The sequence below is a fragment of the Rhineura floridana genome, chromosome 13 (genome assembly GCF_030035675.1).
Source record: "Rhineura floridana isolate rRhiFlo1 chromosome 13, rRhiFlo1.hap2, whole genome shotgun sequence".
NCBI lineage: Eukaryota > Metazoa > Chordata > Lepidosauria > Squamata > Rhineuridae > Rhineura > Rhineura floridana.
The window spans coordinates 27,166,858-27,187,502 of record NC_084492.1 but is presented as its reverse complement, the minus strand read 5'-3'; the positions used below and the strand labels follow the sequence as shown (position 1 = coordinate 27,187,502).

At 41.2% G+C, this 20,645-nt stretch overlaps 1 protein-coding gene across 6 annotated transcripts in view; it reads right to left on the bottom strand.

Annotated features, from left to right (window-relative positions):
- Positions 1 to 20,645, bottom strand: part of PHKB (phosphorylase kinase regulatory subunit beta) — a 154,655-nt gene that overhangs the window by 115,732 nt on the left and 18,278 nt on the right. For all 6 annotated transcript variants that reach the window (XM_061594575.1, XM_061594576.1, XM_061594572.1 and 3 more), the window contains 2 exons: positions 10,731 to 10,820; positions 7,058 to 7,196 (listed from right to left, as the gene is read on the bottom strand). In XM_061594575.1, coding sequence (XP_061450559.1) covers positions 7,058 to 7,196; positions 10,731 to 10,820 — 229 coding nt within the window. The remainder of the gene's footprint in view (positions 1 to 7,057; positions 7,197 to 10,730; positions 10,821 to 20,645) is intronic.

The window sequence follows — 20,645 nt, the reverse complement described above, 5'->3', positions numbered from 1 at the left end:
AACAAAGGTGGAGTGAACCCACAAGAAATCAAAGCTAAAGCTCTGAATCAGGAGTAAGGAAAGCTTCTAGGCAGGTCCCGTTTCTTCTAACAAGAAAGAAAAAGTAACATCTGCACAAATCTTCAGATCATCACTACCTATTTCTACATCTATCCCACAGGGAGAAGCAATTACAGCTTAATAAAAGGAAGATATCGAGGATCCCTTCAAGAAGCACATGAAACAGAAGGCAAGAGACACCCTGGCTACCTTTTATTCACCATTTTAATATGTTCAGTTACTGCATTTATTGCTAAGTGTTTTATAATATTTTTAAAACTAGAGGAATGAAATTAAACATATAAATTCTAAACACTGACATTTCAGTCTTGTAACTGAATGGAACTCCTTAGGTGGTACTCTGCTGGTTAAGAACGTTTGGGTTTCGATTTGAAGTTATCAAGGATACTTCAGACAGAGCTGTCATTTAAAAAATATATAAATAGGACAGGCTTTTAAAAGGTGAGTAGGTTCAGCAAGAAAAAAAATAGTCTGAGAAATCGAAGAGTGGCAATTGAGTACTTCAAGTGAAGGCACCGACAGAGCTATCCAGCTTTTAAAAACAACAAAGTCTAAATTTAAACCAGGCCGAAAACAAGATTTCATTGGCATATAAGTTGTTTGGCACAGAGATCATCTGCACTTGGTGGAAAGTCTGTGCATGAAAAAGGAATTATAATTAGCTCTTCAACTAAAATCTAGCAGAGCTAGAGCAATGCTCAAGAAGAAGAAGAAGAAGAAGAAGAAGAAGAAGAAGAAGAAGAAGAAGAAGAAGAAGAAGAAGAAATTATCTCCCTACTGCGTGATGCTGACTGGAAAGAAGAGGAGGAAATTATTCAGCATTCCCAAGTCATTTTTCTTCCCTCATAAATATGTAAGTTAAACACACACCACCTTCCTGTGTATATGCATTAGAAAAAGAATGCAGAGTTTGATGTCCTCAGGGAAGTAATATTTCGAGCAGATAAACACTTTTTAGAATGAGCCATAAAGAAATCATGGGGCATTAGTCCCATCACCTCTCATTTGACATATCATGCTTGACCCCTTGTTTGCTGTAGGCTGGTCTACCCCTGCCTATGCTATGCTGGAATCAGAATTAAAATCTTTCCAGAAGTCCATTAGAGTACATACTATTGTTCAACACATACTTTGGATAACCAGGGAATTGCTAATGTATGGATATCTTACAAAACAAAAAGCCACAGACACAATCCGATTATAGACAGAAGCAAAAAAAAAAGACATAGAATGGTATCCAATCTTGCAGAATATTGTCGCAAATGCATAAGCAGAGTGTTGGTAACTTTCTTGCACAACAGATTACACAATCTGTTGCACAACATATCTTCACTGGTACAACTGTTGTACTGGATTCTTCTGTTGTGCAACATTAGAACTCACCTATTCACTCATGCAAGAGCCCTTGTGCTAGCAGACAGAAAACACTGGAAACATAGCTTCTGCACTGTGAGGGTAACATGCCTAAGGCCATGTGGGAAGAGCCCATGCTGCGGCTCTCCACATACCATCATATCCATAGTTTCTGGGAGTGGAGATGATGGCATGGGGAGGAGTCACAGTACTAATCTTCCAGTGCAACCTGGAGTTCTGATCCCATGCCATGAAGGTAATGTGAAAAAGGCTTCTTAAGGTTCCTTTGCATTCCTATATGATATAAGGACAGAATCTGAAACTTGAACCAAAGATTCCAGGCAGTACTGACTTTCCTGAAAAGGCTCCGATATTTGAAATGGCAGTAGGTAAAGGACATACTGGATCCCCATGTTAAGCTCTGACAGAGGTATTGAAAATCTGACATTTGGAATAAAGTACAAAATTCACAAACAGCAATAGGGCATGACCTCAAATAATTTGAGCAACACCATGCTGGCAAGCTCTGGAGACAAGCCACACATAATGCCACAAATGGTACATGCATAACCTCTTGAATATGAAAGCATCCTTCAAAAATATGAAGAGTTGGAAGAGGAACTTATATCTATAAAAATGACACTCTGAATGGCACCAGATATTTAATCAACCACTAAATGAAGTTGAAGCTTCCAAAACCGTATGTGCTGATTCTGAGCAGAGTATAAAATGTAAATTTTAAATGATATCAAATGGCAGTGTGCATTATATCATGCTACAGAAACGTCAGGTAGAAAATGGCTGAAGTCTGAAAAATAGCAAACTTGAGGAGGGAAAAGTGAAAGTTAAGTGAAAATTAAGAGTAAATTGGACAAAGGGAAGAGGTGAACTACTAGGTGTAACGTGCATTTTTAGTGTTTGGAGAAAAGATTTACTTTTAAAAAAAAAACTTATATTGCCGTGGGTGGGGAAAACTTGAAATACATGCTTCTGAACTGAAATCCAAAATTATACAGATAAAATTATGCAAATGAGATTGCATGTGCACATTTTCCAAAATGACCATTTCAGCTAAAACATCAGGCACCAATGTGGGTTCAGATTGAGGCTGCAAGTCAGGGGTGAGAGCCACAGTCAGTTCTAGTTGAGACATACACATACAAAGAGGCCAAAAGCCTCCCAAATCTATGGAGTCAGGTTACACCACAGGGCCAATCAAAGATTCCTTAACTATTCTCAAACAAGGCAACAGTTCAATAAAGGGAAAACCTTGGGTCGTATCCTGCTAATTTTTACTCAGAGTAGACCCACTGAAATTAATGACCCTAAATTAGTCATGTCCATTAATTTCAATGAGTCTACTCTGGGTAACACTAACACTGGATTCAATTCCCTCTGTACTGCCAGCCTCCGTAAGGCTTGTGCCTGATGTAATTTCTTGGACAGGAAAGGCAGACTTTAAAAGGTTTCAAAACTATCTTTATAGAGGAGCATCAGTATTCTCTTCTAGCCATTTGGGAAAACCCTCATGAAAAGAAGCGTGGCCAGACTGAGTTTTGGGTGTACATGATGGAGAATATGAGAATTATCATCTTTCCAGTGAAACGAAAAAGGAGTCTGTCTGTACCAGGAAGACAGGAACACAAAAGTGTTAACAGGTAAACAAAACAACAACACAGAAGCCTTAGTAAAAGGTACTTGTGCCAGGGTTCAAATCCCAAGCGATCACTAAGAAATCCAAAAGTGACATGAAACCAACAGCTACTGTGTCTAAAAGCACACCAGTGTTTAGGACTGTAGATGCATTTAAAACCTTACCGGTTGCCTCTATAAATCCATAAAAACTCATGGGTCAGAGGAAGTGAAGTACTGAGAGAAGCTTTTAAAAAGCCGCTATGGGATACACAGGCAATATTTTAGTGACATGTGTGAATACAAAACACACCGCTTGGTGTAATTTAATCATGGGTATTTTACCTCAGGTGAATACCTTTGCATTTCCACAGACATTTGTACCTGTGATCACAGCTTCCCTTTAGTGCTTCCACACATGGATACCACAAGAGTGCACACAATTTTGCTTTATAGTTTGCATTACTTAATTGAATTACAACCTTGAGAGACAACTGCTTGGGCAAATCAAACCCCTCTCCCTCTCCCTCTCCCTCTCCCTCTCCCTCTCCCTCCCCCTCCCCCTCCCTCCCCCTCCCCCTCCCTCCCCCTCCCCTCCCCCTCTCCCCCTCCCCCTCTCCCCCTCCCTCTCCCTCTCCCCCTCCCTCCCCCTCCCTCCCCCTCCCCCTCCCCCTCTCCCCCTCTCCCTCTCCCTCTCCCTCTCCCTCTCCCTCTCCCTCTCTCTCTCTCTCTCACACACACACACACACACACACACACACACACACACACACACACACACACACACACACACACACACAAAGAGTATCTCCTGGAGCTGAAGGTGTATGGAGACAACAGGGGATGGAAGTCAGTTTCCGAAACTTGCACACCTCTCCCCATGTCCTAAACTCATGAAGTAAACTGCTTTCCTGGTGCCAAGCTCAGCAGAGTCTCAGTTCCTCTCAGCCTTTCTATTCATGAGCTAGGACACCAGGCCAACTTCAGTCACTCCAGCATTTCCTCTTTTCCCACCAAAGTTGTAAGCAACACAAGAAGAGTCCTGCTGGATGAGACCAAATGGCCCAGCATCCTATTTCCTGCCATGCCTAACCCGATGCCTCTGTCTGGAAAGCCCGCTGGAGGATTTGCTCCCCTGCACCACTGTCTGACCATTCCCTTTTTTCTATGCTCTCCCAACATTAAAATGCTCTGACCCCATTAACACTCAACTGCAGTAGTGCGGGGCTCACTTCCCCCCAAGGCGCAGCCCCACGCTGCTCCAGGAGTGTCTGAAAGAAGGAAACACCTAGATGAAGCCAATGAGATGGCTCCTCACATGAATACTGCTCATCTTCCAACATTCCATGGAAAGGAACCATGTCATTGGTACTGTTCACAAGGCTCCTTCATTCCTAGAGCAGAGCACCCCCTGGGGAAGCAACTCAGGCACCACAACAGCTGTGAATTAGGCCTCTGATTTGCTTTAAAGCAAAACAAACTATCAAAAAATGGGTGGGACTTAAAGCACCAAGCAGACCCATGGGAAACATATGCTGGAGCCCTAGCACAGCTCAAATATAATCCTATGGATTTATAATCCCACGGATCTGACTTCTTTAACCTCTGCATTGTTCTTTAAACAGCTGGGGGACATTTTGGTTCAAATTAAAATTATATTAAAAATAGTTCCTATTTTATATATGAAAAGAGTTTATTGAGCACTGATGCACTGTAAAACTAATTCACATTTTAAAGGATTCTCACTAGTTACTATGGTAACACAACCCTGTAATGAATCCTTCTATAGTTACAATTGCTCATCATTTATAATTTAAGTTTCATCATATTTAATTACGCAATGTACTGAAGTATCATACATTAATTATTCCACATTTATTTTTGATTTTCTTCTGATATGTTCATCTCTCTTTTTTCAGATTGAATTTTATTCATTTATTTCCATTTACCATTCACTTCTGAATTCTAGAGCAAGAGAACCATTGATGTTATCCGGTGATCCAAATCACACAAACAACAACTTTCATTCATGTGTAGTCAACAAAACTATTTTTATTCATTATTTTATAGGCAGGGAAATTAACAGTAAGAATGAGAAAAGAAGAACATGTTTTGACTCAAGAGATTTAACAGGTCCTATTCAGAAACACATCAAATGGTTCTACATGAGCAACAGAATGGATTATCACTTCAGTCTACAGGTGGGGACACCCCTTGTGAACGTGAGCCCACATAAGAATAGAAGTGCAAAATCAAAAAACCCTAGGATATCTGGGAGTAAGTTGGTCTTATCACCCTCGTAAATAAGTGGTGTTAATATCTATAGAGGGGAATCCAGGTCTTCTTTGGAGGAAAGAGGGTTAGGATTTGCAGGACAGGGGACATCCTTAAAGCACTAAAATACCACTTTAAAGAGACATGGCATCCCCCAAAGAATCCTGGGAACTGTAGTTTGTTCTGGGTGCTGAGAGTTGTTGAAAAAAAAGAAATGGACTGCCTTCAAGTCGATTCCGACTTATGGTGACCCTATGAATAGGGTTTTCATGGTAAGCGGTATTCAGAGGGGGTTTACCATTGCCTTCCTCTGAGGCTGAGAGGCAGTGACTGGCCCAGGTCACCGAGTGAGCTTCATGGCTATGAGGGGATTTGAACCCTGGTCTCCCAGGTTGTAGTCCAGCACCTTAACCACTACACCACACGGAGACACCTATTCCCTCACAGAGCTAGAATTCCCAGAGTGGTTAAGCAATCAATCCCTCTTTCCAGGGAATGCATAGCCTATGCAGCTATCAACAGGGAAAAGGAAGAAGGAAGCTATGGGATGAAGGACATAGGTAATAAAAAAAGGCAAGGCTGCAGAGCCAGTTGTTGGGCCTGCTTCAACTGCCTGACCTGGGACTTACCTGGGCCAAGAAAGTTTTTGAGGCTTTGCCTATAGGCAAGTTAACTAATCAAGCATATATTTTGGTGGTGGTGGGAAAGGGGGAAGCACGCACCTGCATAGCAAACAACGCAGGTGAGTACAACATTGGACATACAATGGGAGACAACACAAGAGTGGGGCCTGGAGCCATTTCAGGTATCTATCCACCATGAGTATTTCTCAAGGCTTCCTAGGCAAGATTTCCGTTAGGCAGAGGCAATATGCACCCAGAAGACAGCAAGGTGAACGCTTAATTCTATTTTGCAGATTTAAAGTTCACCGCCCACCCCCTTTGAAATAACTCTTAAAGCTATAAATCTGGGCCTGCTATAAATGTCATCCTAAGACCATATACTCTGCAAGATAGAAGACAAAGGGAAGAAAAAACTCCACCTGTGACATAAAAAGTTCTTTTATGGATTCTGTTATTTTAGGACTCAGTTACCACCAAAGCTTGTGATACACTTGAATCAGAGTTTTTCTCTCTGATTCTGGCTGCTACCACAGTACCAGTGAACATTTAAGGTGTTAAGATGAACCTTTTTTAAATGAAAATGCTGGCATGATGAAATGGTGCATAACCATACACTGTCCTTACAGAAGAGGGGGCCAGTTAGGGATATCTAGGTATAATGCACTGTAAGGAAGCAAAGTGGGATGAGCTACGAGCAGGCGCATTCTCAATGGGTAAATGGGTTTCTGTAAAGAGCTGCAAGCAGTGACAAAAGTGTGGAAAAGCTGGAGGAAGACATAGTCTTGGCATTATGATCATCAGCACAAGGAATCTAGTCATGTCTACAGACAATGAGAGGTATCTTACCTGCAGGAATGTAAGGAAAGAAACAAAACAACGAACAAAACTATATTGTAACCTTGATATAGTTGCTTGCCTGGTCAATTGTCACAAGAATAACTTTCAAGCAGCTACGCATGCAATCTGGTGGTTGTACCCCCACCCCACCCCTTCTTCTCACAAATGTTTTACATAGGCATTTGCAGACTGGCTGGTCACTAAACATTTGTGTGCGCTAGTAACTTAAGTGTACTTAATGCATTAGACCACACACACAAGAAACAATCCATTTTTACCTGTATGCAAGTGCCAGGGCCCATGCGCAGGCAGCACAGTAAAGACTGTCATGTACTTTTGCCCTTTGGTTGTCGCCCAATGTTTTCGTAGGAAAGAGACCAGTGGTTGGACTTTGGTAAAGTAACACCGTTGATTTGACTGCCAGGATAAATAACAATAATAATAAATTTCAATTCCTTCCAGCTTTAAAAGGCACATTTTTTAAAAAAGGAAAACAACATTTTAAAAAACAAGGAAAAGTGAAAACATAAAAGGAATTAATTATGTAGCAAAAAGAGAGACACACAATTGTGCAGCTTTCCCCGTGTTTCTTTTTTGTTGTGATTTGTTTTTTGTTCTGTGCCTTTTGCTTCAGAATCACTGTTCTTGGTAACATCTATTGACAGCAGTTTCCTAGGCTATGTCTATACTACAAAAATTAGTTTAACAGTGATAACATTCCCTCAAGGAACCCTGAAGACGCTAGTTCTTTGAGATACCTAGGGAATGTATTACAGAATTTTCAGTTCCTGAACAAAACTACAACTGCCAGATCCTTTGGAACTATTGGTGGATATAGATTACCATTGTAGCACACCCCAACACAAGATACAGGGCACAATGCTCCTTACCACTTGAGTGGGATGATATGGAGAGTCTATAGAGACGATTGTACTATGTGATAGCTTGCTTATTCTGCTTGAGACAGATTGCTCATCCTGCCAAGTGATAAAGAAGCATTTTATCATGCATCAGGTGCAGAGCTGGCTACACTAATGCCAGCTTTATCTATTTCATGATTCTAGTTTAGTGTCATCTTATAGTCATCCTTCCAACACCCTTAGTTTAGTTTCTTTCGTTTGTTTAATGGTTTATTGATAGTTCAGTTATTAAACAATCACATCCAGAGCATTCTTGATAGCCAAGACAACCTCAAAATAAAATATTGAAGGAATTTTCTTCAATGTAAACCTACTTATGGTTCAATTCTAGCTCCAGACAAAATAATAGTAATAATTTTTGTGGGTTTTTTTTTACTCTATGGGAAGTTTTCAATCCCTTCTCACTTTACAATCAAACTTTTGTTCAATATATATATAAAATGCCTGGAAGCAATGCAAACTAGAATTATTTAATTGTTCTCAAGGAAATTCTACCCACGGTATTTTAAAATTATTTAAGCTAGGCTAGAGATTCCAGCAACAGACCAATGCTACTTTAGAAGATCATTTTATAACTTCTATATGGGGAGGGGGATGAGTAACAATGAGGTATCATTTTATGTAAAATATAAAATTACAAAAGGGACTGGATTGTTGCTCAGAGGGAAAAATAAGTTTATTGGAATGTGATATTTCTCAAATAATATCAACTTCATCATTATGATGGATCTAAAGAGCTTCTTCTGCTATATAAAGTGGGGGAGATGCTCAATTTCTGCAGACTTTAGCTGCAGCCTCTCTCCCCTACCCCGCAACACCATGTTCCACAATACTCTTGGGAGTAACTTGGGGTGGGGTGCAATTGGCTGCTGTGGGAAGAGGCAAAAAAACACTGCTGCTTGAACAGAACTCCACTCACATTTCTCTAAAACCAAACCTTTATTTTTTCCCCCTTTCCTGTAGTCATTTGTGTTATTTCCCTAACGACACTGCATGTGTTCCATTGCTATATCACAAGTAGCATCACCCCAATGGGTAGCATCAGTTCTCTCAGGGCACAATGCCACATGTCAAAGAAGCTGAAACAGGCAGCAAAAAGATGACAGGCACATCAATCATCCTGGCTTGCCAAAAGAGGGAAAGAAATTGGCACAATCAACTGAAGAAAGTGTTCATCACTGGAGTGAAGACCATAATCTGACTCTTGTGGTCAAAACAAATGCATAGCACAGTAATTCAGCAGACCTTTCGGCTTAGAATTTCCCCCCTTCCCTCTTTATCTGAACTGTCATCATGCACAATGAATATTCAATTAAAAATAGTTTGAACTGTAAGATGCAGCTGCCTGTTATTTGAACTTTGTCAACAGTGCCACCCAAGTGAAGGGACTTCATCTTAGATTATCCATTTTAAATACAGTAGGGCCCCACTCATACGGCGGGTTATGTTCCAGACCCCCGCTGAAAAGCGAAAAACGCTGAAAAGCGGAACTCATTGAATAGAATGGCGCATGATGCCCCCAAACCACTGTAAAAGCGGGACAATGAGTGGGGCTTTAGTCGAATTGAGTCTAACTGAGACCGCCGCATTAGCGAAGCACCGTAAAACGAAGCACCGTAAAGCGGGGCCCTACTGTATAACAAAGAGACTGCTGATGGATAGTCAACAGCAGCACAGCTGGCCCCTGCCACTTTAAAGCATTTAAAATGGATGGTCACCTGCCAGATGAAAAACTCCACAAGAGAACAAACCATTGACATCTCAAAAGTCTGTCAGAACACCTATTTGAAGATGGCATTTCACATGCCACAAGAGTGCTTCCACATGACTGTTTTAGGCTACACTGTCATTGTTTTTCACTACTGAATAAAGTTCACTACTCTAGTGGAGAAGACCCTCCGTGGCGCAGAATGGTAAGTGGCGGTAATGCAGCCGAAGCTCTGCTCACGGCTGGAGTTCGATTCCAACGGAAGGAGGAAGTCGAATCTCCGGTAAAAGGGGTCGAGGTCCACTCAGCCTTCCATCCATCCGTGGTCGGTAAAATGAGTACGCGGCATATGCTGGGGGGTAAAGAAAGGCCGGGGAAGGAACTGGCAATCCCACCATATATACGGTCTGCCTAGTAAACGTCGCAAGACGTCACCCTAAGAGTCGGAAACGACTCGCACTACAAGTGCGGGGACACCTTTGCCTTTACCTTTTTACTCTGGTGGAATCCTGCTCTGGCTGGATTCAAACAAAAGGGTAGGCACTCACTGCATGAAAACACAGCACATTTGAGCAGGCCGTATGGCTCACAGTTGGTTGCTTATTTGCCTTGAAAGATAATGTAACTGAATGACTGTGAATATTAGCAAGGTTCAGCCCCATCCAAAAATAATCACAGTCTAGTTAGTTCAGGCTGAATCTGGAAAAACAGGTGAGCATCACCACACAGTGAACATCTGAACTTTACATGATCCCAATTTTATTATGTTACAAGAACGTGGAATTATGTATTTATCTTACTTTTCAAAAGATAAAATCTGGCTGACAGTAAAATCAGAGGGGAAATTACAGCAAAACAAATAAAATCATCAATAAGAAGGACATAAAACAGATAAAAAGTAGCAACACAAAAAGGTCAGTAAGAAAATAAGGTTATCCCTCCCCAGCAGCATAGCAGAAAGGGGAAAAAAGTGGGATTAATTTTAATTGGTTTTTGGGGGAGAACTGGCAGACTTTCCAGGTGTAGGCATTTCACAATTTTGGCACCACAAGGGTCCTTTAGTCACCAACTACACCTCAGTTAGCATAGGAGCCCAAAGCAGAACCTCCAACAGAGGTTCAGAGTAGAAATATATGGGAGGAGCTGGTTCTTCCTTAAGGTAGCCAGTTTCCAAACTATTTAAAGAACCCTTGAATTTTCAGTGCTACTGACGGCACCACAGAATGAGACATAGCATTGATGACTTCCTAAATGTTTAATAAGTTATATTCAAAAAAACTAAACACATGACTACAAAAACAAATTGTCTCTTGTTTGACCTACCTATCTGGTAGTAATGATCTAACTTATCCCACAGACTCTCCCCATCCGGCCTTGGAAGATTAATGCTTTTAAGGGGTTCATACACAGAACCTAAAGGGAGAGATTAAAAAGCCTTGATTACAATTACAGCAATAACATGAAATTAAACTGTAAAGATATTGTCAAGAATGCGCTTTTATTTAGTTTTATTTATTAATGTTCAGCTTTTATACCTCACCTTTAAAAACCAACGTCCAAGGATTTAAAAAAAAAAATCAGAAAAACCAAAAACAATATTTAAAAAGACTAGAAAAGTAATAGCATGATACAGTGGTTCCCAAACTTTTTTCCACATGGACCGCCTGAATCGACCGCTGACAGTCTTGGCAGACAACTTAATGATTTTTCTGCCTATTGAAGCAATTGTAATGCACTGTGCTAGATGCTGTATAATTTTTAATTGCATTTTTGTACAGACACACTGGAGACCACCTGCATGGAGTCCGCAAAATGCCAGCGGTCCACAGATCACAGTTCGGAACCCCTGGCATAATACAAAATAAGGTGGATAATCTACCAAAAAACATGTTGAACTAACAGTCTTTGCCACCTATGTTAAAGCAAGCAGTGAAGGGGCCAAGCAAACGTCCCTTGGAAGGCTGTTCTAGATCCTGGGTGCCACAGCTGAAAAAGTCCCATTTACGGAGAGGGTGAGCCAAGGCCTCAGAAACAAATATTTAGACCTCACATACTCAGATTCGCATTTCTTCGTATCTAATCATTGGACCATTACAAAGGAAATACCTGACATACAGAAGGATCTCCATATCCATATAAAGGTAACATGGAAAATGAAATGGAAATGGACTGCCTTCAAGCCGATTCCGACTTATGGCGACCCTATGAATAGGGTTTTCATGGTAAGCGGTATTTAGAGGTGGTTTACCATTACCTTCCTCTGAGGCTAAGAGGCAGTGACTGGCCCAAGGTCACCCAGTGAGCTTCATGGCTGTGTGGGGATTCGAACCCTGGTGTCCCAGGTCGTAGTCCAACACCTTAACCACTTAATTTTCACAAACCCAAATTAAATTAAAAAATCAAGACAAACTGAAAATTCCAAATTTCCCTGACAAAACTCCACGTTCTATTTTTTTTTGTTTTTAAATCCATAGGTATTCAACCTGTGTTAAACCAGAAGGCAAGGGGTTGTGTTCAACTAACTCCTACTCGGAGCAGACCCACTGAAATTAATGAACCTAAGTTAGCCATGTCCATTAACTTTAATGGGTCTACTCTAAGTAGGACTAGCACTGAATACCACCCAAGGAGTACAAGATGCTCTGATTACTAAAAGCATATGAAAAACAGTATGATTCTGTCCAACATCCAAATGTTAAAGCTCATCACAAGGCAGCCAGTACTCTTATCTAAAAAGCAAGCCAAGCTACATAGTAATGAACAGAAGGGTGACTGTAAGTTCCCCTTTCTTCCACGTGAACCAACTGAACAGAGGGGAAGAATGTGAGCTATAACATGTCAATTTGGGGGTGGTTTAGAACCTAGAAGTCCTCAGATTCCTGCCTCTGATCTCTAGTCCATGGGAAGAGGGGTGGGTCCTTACTCTTGCTACAGCCCCTATTCTTTGGAGGGATTTATGAGGTTGTTTCCACCTCCCTCAGCACTTCATTCACCGCACCCTTTTCTCCACTCCAATCCCACAATATAGCACTAGTTTCTTCTCTCTGGTCTTGGCTCACCACTGTGCTCTTGCCATGCAAACATTGGCAGTCTGTTCTCCTCTTGGGAGTTGACCACTCCAAGAGGAGTAGTCAGTCACTTTTCATACCAGTTGTTGGAACCACAGGAGGGGAGAGTTGCACTCAGGTCTTCCTTTCTTGCTTCCCATAGACATCTGATTGCTGGCCTAGATGGGCCTTTGGCTTGATCAAGCAGGCTCTTAAGTTCCTGGTCTCTGTTCTTCCCTCTGCCCTGGTTGCCTGCCCTTACTTTGCTGCCTTCCTTGCTACAGCCCTCCCTCTTCACCTCAGCTCTTTATACAGTCAGGGAGAATGCAGAGATGCATCAGGTGTCCAGCTGCCATTCCATGCCACTTCTGGCCTGGCCATGTTTATGTCCAGTCAGCCCACCTATGGTGCAGGGACAGGCTTCAGGCAAACCCGAGACTTCCCCAGCAGGCTATAACCATGTTTACTACTTTGCAATAATTTTCTTCAGCAATCAGCTTTTACCACAGGGAATAATTAAATTATTGGGATAAACAGAACTGCTATTTACAGTGCCTTATCATGTAACACAACTACACAGAAACGACAAACACAGACAGAAATAGACCTTTACTATTAAGATATTAATATTATTTCCTCCACCAGCTGAAAACATATTAGTTCTAAGTAAAGCGTATGCAATAATTTCATTTTTCTTTAGGTGATAATGACCTTCAGGGATTGGATGAAATAGTAAAGTTCATTTTACATTTTTCTAAATTGTGAAGAGTAGAACTGTTTGTGCTTCCATCCCTTTCACTCTCTTTGCATTGCCAACCTTGCTCATTAAAATCTTCAGGCTAATTACAAATCGGTAACCAGTTACATATAAAAAATTAATCTGTTTTTCGAATATATTCATAGCTCATGTATATGGGCTGTAAAGATGGAAGCCTCTCTAATTAAGCTTGATACTTCGTGCTCATTTTGTCAGTGGAGAATATTAAGTTTTGGAGTAAAGGATTAACTATGTAAAGCATCTACAACAGATGTATTTAGAACAAGCCATCATATGGTTCAGATGTAATGCCAAACTATGGCATAGCATTATGTGCACAAGCAGGCATAAACTTCAGACCCAAGTGTTCCTTCACCTCCCTCCCCTTGCATACCACAACAATTTGACTTACATCTGGGTCCTCAGCAAACCACAGTTTGCCATACCATCCAAACCCAGAAAATGACAGTTTATGCATAGAATTTGTTGTTATGTGCCTCCAAGTCGACTATGACTTATGGCGACCCTATGAATCAGCGACCTCCAAGAGCATCTGTCATGAACCACCCTGTTCAGATCCTGTAAGTTCAGGTCTGTGGCTTCCTTTATAGTTTGCCCTAAAACCAGGGTCAAAATGTGACTTGTCATCATATCTTTCAAGATGACTATGATGTGCAAACCATAGTCTGCTGTATATGCATGGAATCGAAAACTAAAGTTTGTTTTAAAAAAGGGGAGCAGATAGTCTACGAATCCAAGGTTTGGCATCATTTACACCTAAACCACCCTCACAAGCAAGCTTTAAATCTGGGATGTTCTTGAGCACGAAGCTGATAACTGATAGCAGTACCTTTTCAAACTGTTTTCTGGGTAACCCTGAAGTTCCAGGAAAGTTTATGGTTCCTCAACAAAAATATTCCCTAATAGCAGGTAAGCTTTTCTGAAAGACAGCTTGCCCGCCATTAATGACTTCCCCTTATGGTACTGAGCTGCAAGAGAATAATGAGTGTGTTCTAGGGCATTGTTCTTCAGCTTTGAATCCCCAGATGTTGTTGGACTACAACTCCCATCATCCTCAGACAGCATGGTCAATGTTCAGGATTGATGGGAGCTGTAGTCCATCAACATCTGGGGAACCAAGGCTGAAGAACACTGCTAGGGTGTATTCAATTTGCGTGAGTCAACAATAAGCCCAACAGATCTGAGTACTATTCATATGAACAGGCTGTAGATCCTAGAATGGGGATCGCCAACCAATTGTCCATGAAGGCCCTCAGTGATGCCCCCGGCAGGTAGCCCAGAATCTGAGCTTTCATTTAAATCTAGCCCTCCTAGATTTATGGAGTAAAATGTGTGGATACCCTTCTAAGTGATTTATGTGAAATGAGCCAGCCTGGCTGCTCCTGCCTGTCAGTGTTCATGAATGAAGTCAGACCTATGATTGATAAGTGAGTTATTCGGACACCAGACAACAGGAATCCTAAAAGCTGCTGTTTTGCCCTCCCTTTTAGTGCACTTTTCCTGCTTCTTTTTTTCTAGTCCTTGGAATTGCCATAGTTTGCCCTTCTTTTTATCTTAGCAACTAGGATGCATATTTCCTGTACTGGATTCACAGAGATCAGGTAGTGCCTAGAAGTTATTTTCTGCAGATACTACTACACAGTAAGTGTGGGTGAATGTTAAAGAATTCCCCTCCCCGACAAAAGCAAATGTGAAAACTTTGCAAAGAAGCTTAGGAATGTCTCCTGGTTTGCAGAAGCTAAAGACCAGGGACTCATTAAGAATGCACTGTATTAACTTGCAGTACAATGGTATACATGTCTACTTAGAAGTCTGTCTATGTTTAATGGGGCTTGCTTCCTGGTAAGTGGGTACAGGATAGCAGCCTAGGCTTTGGTTTAGGGTTGCATTGGGGAAAAACAGAGTTCTTGGGCCATCGTGGCTGGCAGAAATTCAACAGGTCAAGCCTTTTCTAGTATGGAAATACAATTATGGGTAAATGTCCTCTGTAACTTTGTGTTATGCCATGCCCCCATGACAGCCATTTTTTCTGGTACCACCAACACTCTCCCAAAATTTGAAATGTGCCCTCTGGTCCAAAAAGATTGGCGACCCCTGTCCTACTACATGTCCTGGAATCAACATTGAAAGAGTTCCCAGAAAATACAAAGATGGAAAATCATAGACTTATAAACAACAAAGAGTACTGTGGGGCATTAAATATGTTATTCTGGAGTGAGCTTTTGTGCAACAGGGCCCATTAAATTTCATGCATGAAGTTGGATATTCTCTGTTTGTATGGGTGTGCAGGTATCTCTACCAACAAACAAGAACACTATGCATCTGATGAAATGGGATGAGCCCACAAAAAGGTTATACCATAGTAAAACAAGATTCTTTGCCAGTTTTGCTAGAGCAGACTAACACAGCTACCTTTCTAGAATTTGACTTTTCTAAGTTCTATACTATGAACCCAATTGCATTTATTTTTTGATCAATAGAGTAATTCCTTGATGTAATAGCTCAGCAAAAAATAAGTATTATGTCACCAGTATCAATGCTTTTTTTTAAAAAAGTCATACAAAATTCAATCAAATGACTTTAAAAAGAAAATCTATTTCCATTCTTACTTGCCAACACATTTCTGCAAAAACTGCAGTACTTGAGGTCAGGTGATTGAGTGGTATGGACAGAATATTATGTTCACTTAACATGTTGATTGGGGTGGGAAAGAAAAGAGAAATGAGCCATTAAATGTATTTTTGCTATCATTTACATGCTTAGGAAAACTGGTCAGTACTTTGCATACCGATAAATCCTGCAGACAATTTAATACGAGCACATCTGATTAATTCTAATTAAAATGAACCCAAATGTCAATTTATGCAGTCAACATGTATAAAGGGTAATCCTGAATATTAACAGGGAAAGGTTTCCTACAAACTAAAGTCACCAAATGAAGAAAAAAAAAATAGCACCCTCTCAGAGTTCAGCAGAAAATGAATCTTGCAAAACAAAGGTAGGACAATTGTTATTAGCATTGTCACCTTTAAGGAAAGTATTATTCAGTATTCTATGTAGTTACATAAATATATATTCAACAGAATTGGGAGACAGAGTGAAGGCACACTTCAGTATTCGAGGTTGCACCTGAGGTTGCACTCAAAATTAGACAAAAATAATTCCACATGAATGTGACATAATGGAAATCAGTCATGTACTCTCAAGTCTTTGATGTATCTCATTTGATGACTCCGTGCTGCTTCCTCCACTTACAAAGAAAATTGCATGTTTTTAACTTGAAACATTACTTCCATCTTCATATTCTCATAAGAGAACTTGTGAAAGAAAAGGTGTTGACAGTAGCCTCTTATTCGCATTAATTTATTAAAATGTGTTTGCTTACTTGACCGCAGAGATTCTTGAATATTGACTGATTCATACATTGGAGGTTCCAAAATAAAGAGTGAGTCCACATTGGAAACCCTATGAAACCTTCACCTCATCACATGGCAAATGCCTGTACAAAGAAATTCCCACATTTCTCTCTAAAATGCAATGCAATGAACTAAGACCAAGATAGCCTAGGACAGTTGCCTTTTATTCTAAGATGGTAGGGGCTTTCAAGTACATCACATTTAAATTCCAGGACCAGCATTCTCTTATTATGAGCCAGAAGTGAGGGAGTTTCCACATGGGCAATAGGGGCATTCTCTGCTGAGCCCTGCTGCCCTGGGATCCCCTTGGAGAGGCTGGATTCACAAAGGAAGCCACTTTCTACCCCTAGCCTCACCTTATTGGCTCAATCAGTCCTGCCTTTTCTTGCCACAGCTGGGGCTTCCACACTCCTTAGAGCTTCATCAAGATGCCAGCAGCAGTCCCACACAATTTCTGCCCAGCCATGTTACATAGCTAGAACAATCAGAGTTTTAATGATTGTTTTGCATTGCTTTTAAATGCCTTTATGTTACTCCACACACCCTGATGTCTTGCAAGTATATAAATACTTTTATAAATAAATAAATAAAATTGTAGCATGGCTATAATTGCAATGTAGCCACTTAATTTATGTAAATCACTTAAAGAGATTTTTACACTTAATTTTGGTGTACAAATTCCATTAAATATGTAAAAGAAATAACTGGCTCCACTGAGAAGTCCCTGTAGAAGAACTCTGGATTCTGATGTTTTGAGTTCAGTTCTGGCAAACATTTCTGGTAATACAGAACTCCAGAATCTGGAGAGAAATTTGGCAGAGGAGAATTTTCTCAGCATCCTACTACTTTAGGTCCCGGTCTGAAAGCTTCCTTTCAGTTTAATGGCTTGGACTTTACATATATGCACAGCTCTCTGCTGCCAACACTTCATTACCACCACATCATCACCACTACACAAGTTGGTACATGGTTCTCAGCCTCTCCATTTTATCCTGCTATCAACCCTGTGAGGTAGGTTAGACTGAGAGAAAGTGGCTGGCCCAACAGAAGTGGGTGGTTATTAAGTGGTATATACATCTTGGTCAATAAAATAAATAAATTAAAAACCCCTTCCTTAATATTTTCTTGCATACCTAGAACGACCCACTCCTGATCTATCATGTCCCCCATTTTTCTGCCCACCATCCCTACATGCAACATCCCCACAAAGTAGAAAATAATGTCAGGGTACACTTTCTGGAGAAATATAAGGTGGTATCCACCCTTAGTCCAACTCAGAGGAGAGTAAACCCATTGAAGTTAACAGACATGAGTAACTTAGGTTCATTAATTTCAGTGGGCCTACTCCAAATAGGACTTAAATGAATGCAACCCATTCAATCTAGGTCCATCATAGCACAAGATAAGAACAGAGGCACGCTATTGAAAACACAGCATCATTTCAGTATTAATGGTTTAAAATGCAAGAGCACTTTTAAAATTGGCATTAATTAGTACCTTTCCAGGCTTAAGAAGTACATTAAATACCTATAATGAATCTCAAATTAACTTTGTTACAGCAACCCTCTTGCTATTTTGTTGTACAAAATCAATTATTATTGTATACACCTTAAAAGTGTATCAATGGAAACAGGAATCAAATTAACCCTCCATGCCCCTCGGAACATTGCTTAACCAGCCTTGGGCAGTCCAACATAGACAATTAGAAAAACACACAGATGAGACATTCTACTTTAAAGAGGGGGAAAAAACCCAACTTTATATTAAGTCTCAAATTGTGAACTGATCTGTCCAGGTTTTTCACAATCATTTTGCTTCTATACAGCATTTAATATTATTTTTCAAAATATCATATATTAAAGAGAAGTGTGCTCATTAAAGTGGCTTGCAAACACAATGTTTATAATGCAGAGTCACATTTATGAATCTTTAAAAATAGTTGCAGAATTTAATTGCAACATTTCCGGGCAGAATCCATCCAAGGTAATAACATAAAATACATCAGGAGAGTGTATATAACATAAAATGGCTGTCACAGACAGTAGTAACTTCTCTTGGTAATGTCTGAAATAAGAACAATAACTGTATTTAAGAAATAATTTTTAAAAGCAGTATGAGTAAGATACTAACACAATTTGTAATGAAATATTAGCAGTACTTTTCCACATCTTCACCAGAGAGAAGTCTTACTGCAATACAAAGAACAGCCTTGGCAGACACCCTAATAAACAGTCCTAAAGGAAGAATGCCCACGCATAATATAGCAGAGTAGATTACAAAAAGAAATCTTGGACTTGCAAAACATACACTTACCAGGAAATCTGCCATCTGCAGCCAACAAAGAAATAAAATAACAGCTGTTACCATCAAAGCATCCTCACTCTCTCATCATTTATTTATTTATTTTATTATACTTGTATACCGCCCCATAGCCGAAGCTCTCTGGGCGGTTTACAGTAACTAAAAACATTAAAACAAATACAATTTAAAACAGATCTTACAAAAACAATTTAAAACACAATTTAAAAATTTAAACAGTATAAAACACATGCTAAAATGCCTGGGAGAAGAGGAAAGTCTTGACCTGGCGCCGAAAAGATAACAATGTTGGAGCCAGGCACACCTCGTCAACAGGATCGTTCCATAATTTGGGGGCCACCACTGAGAAGGCCCTCTCCCTTGTTGCCATCCTCCGAGCTTCCCTTGGAGTAGGCACCCGGAGGAGGTCCTTTGATCTTGAACGTACGGGTGGGATCGTATCAGGAGAGGCGTTCCATCAGGTATTGTGGTCCCAAGCCGTGTAAGGCTTTATAGGTCAAAACCAGCACCTTGAATCGAGCTCGGAAACATACAGGCAACCAGTGCAAGTGGGCCAGAATCGGTTTTATATGTTCGGACCGTCTGGTCCCTGTTACCAATCTGGCCGCTGCATTTTGCACAAGCTGCAGTTTCCGAACCGTCTTCAAAGGCAGCCCCACGTAGAGTGCATTGCAGTAATCTAATTTGGAGGTCACCAGAGCATGGACAACTGAAGCCAGGTTATCCCTGTCAAGATAGGGACGTAGTTGGGCCACCAACCGAAGTTGGTAGAAGGCACTCCGTGCCACCGAGGCTACCTGAGCCTCAAGTGACAGAGATGATTCTAGGAGAAGCCCCAAGCTACGAACCTGCTCTTTCAGGGGGAGAGCAACCTCATCCAGGACAGGTTGGACATCCACCATCTGGTCAGAAGAACCACCCACTAGCAGCATCTCAGTCTTGTCTGGATTGAGCCTCAGTTTATTAGCCCTCATCCAGTCCATTGTCGCAGCCAGGCACTGGTTCAGCACATTGACAGCCTCACCTGAAGAGGATGAAAAGGAGAAATAGAGCTGTGTGTCATCAGCATACTGATGGCAACGCATTCCAAAGCTCCGGATGACCGCACCCAACGGTTTCATGTAGATGTTGAACAGCATGGGGGACAGAACTGACCCCTGCGGAACCCCATACTGGAGAGTCCAGGGCACTGAGCAATGTTCCCCAAGCACCACCTTCTGGAGGCAACCTGCCAAGTAGGAGCGGAACCACTGCAATGCAGTACCTCCCACTCCCAACTCAGCCGGTCTCCCCAGAAGGATACCATGGTCGATGGTATCGAAAGCCGCTGAGAGATCAAGGAGAATCAACAGAGTCACACTCCCCCTGTCTCTCTCCCGACAGAGGTCATCATACAGGGTGACCAAGGCTGTTTCTGTGCCAAAACCAGGCCTGAAACCTGACTGAAATGGATCCAGATAATCGGTCTCATCCAAGAGTGTCTGGAGCTGGCCCGCAACCACTCGTTCCAGAACCATGCCCAGGAATGGAACATTTGCTACCGGCCTATAGTTGTCAAGATTTTCTGGGTCCAGGGAGGGTCTCTTCAGGAGTGGTCTCACTACTGCCTCTTTCAGGCAGCCAGGGACCACCCCCTCTCGCAGAGAGGCATTAATCACCTCCCTGGCCCAGCCGGCTG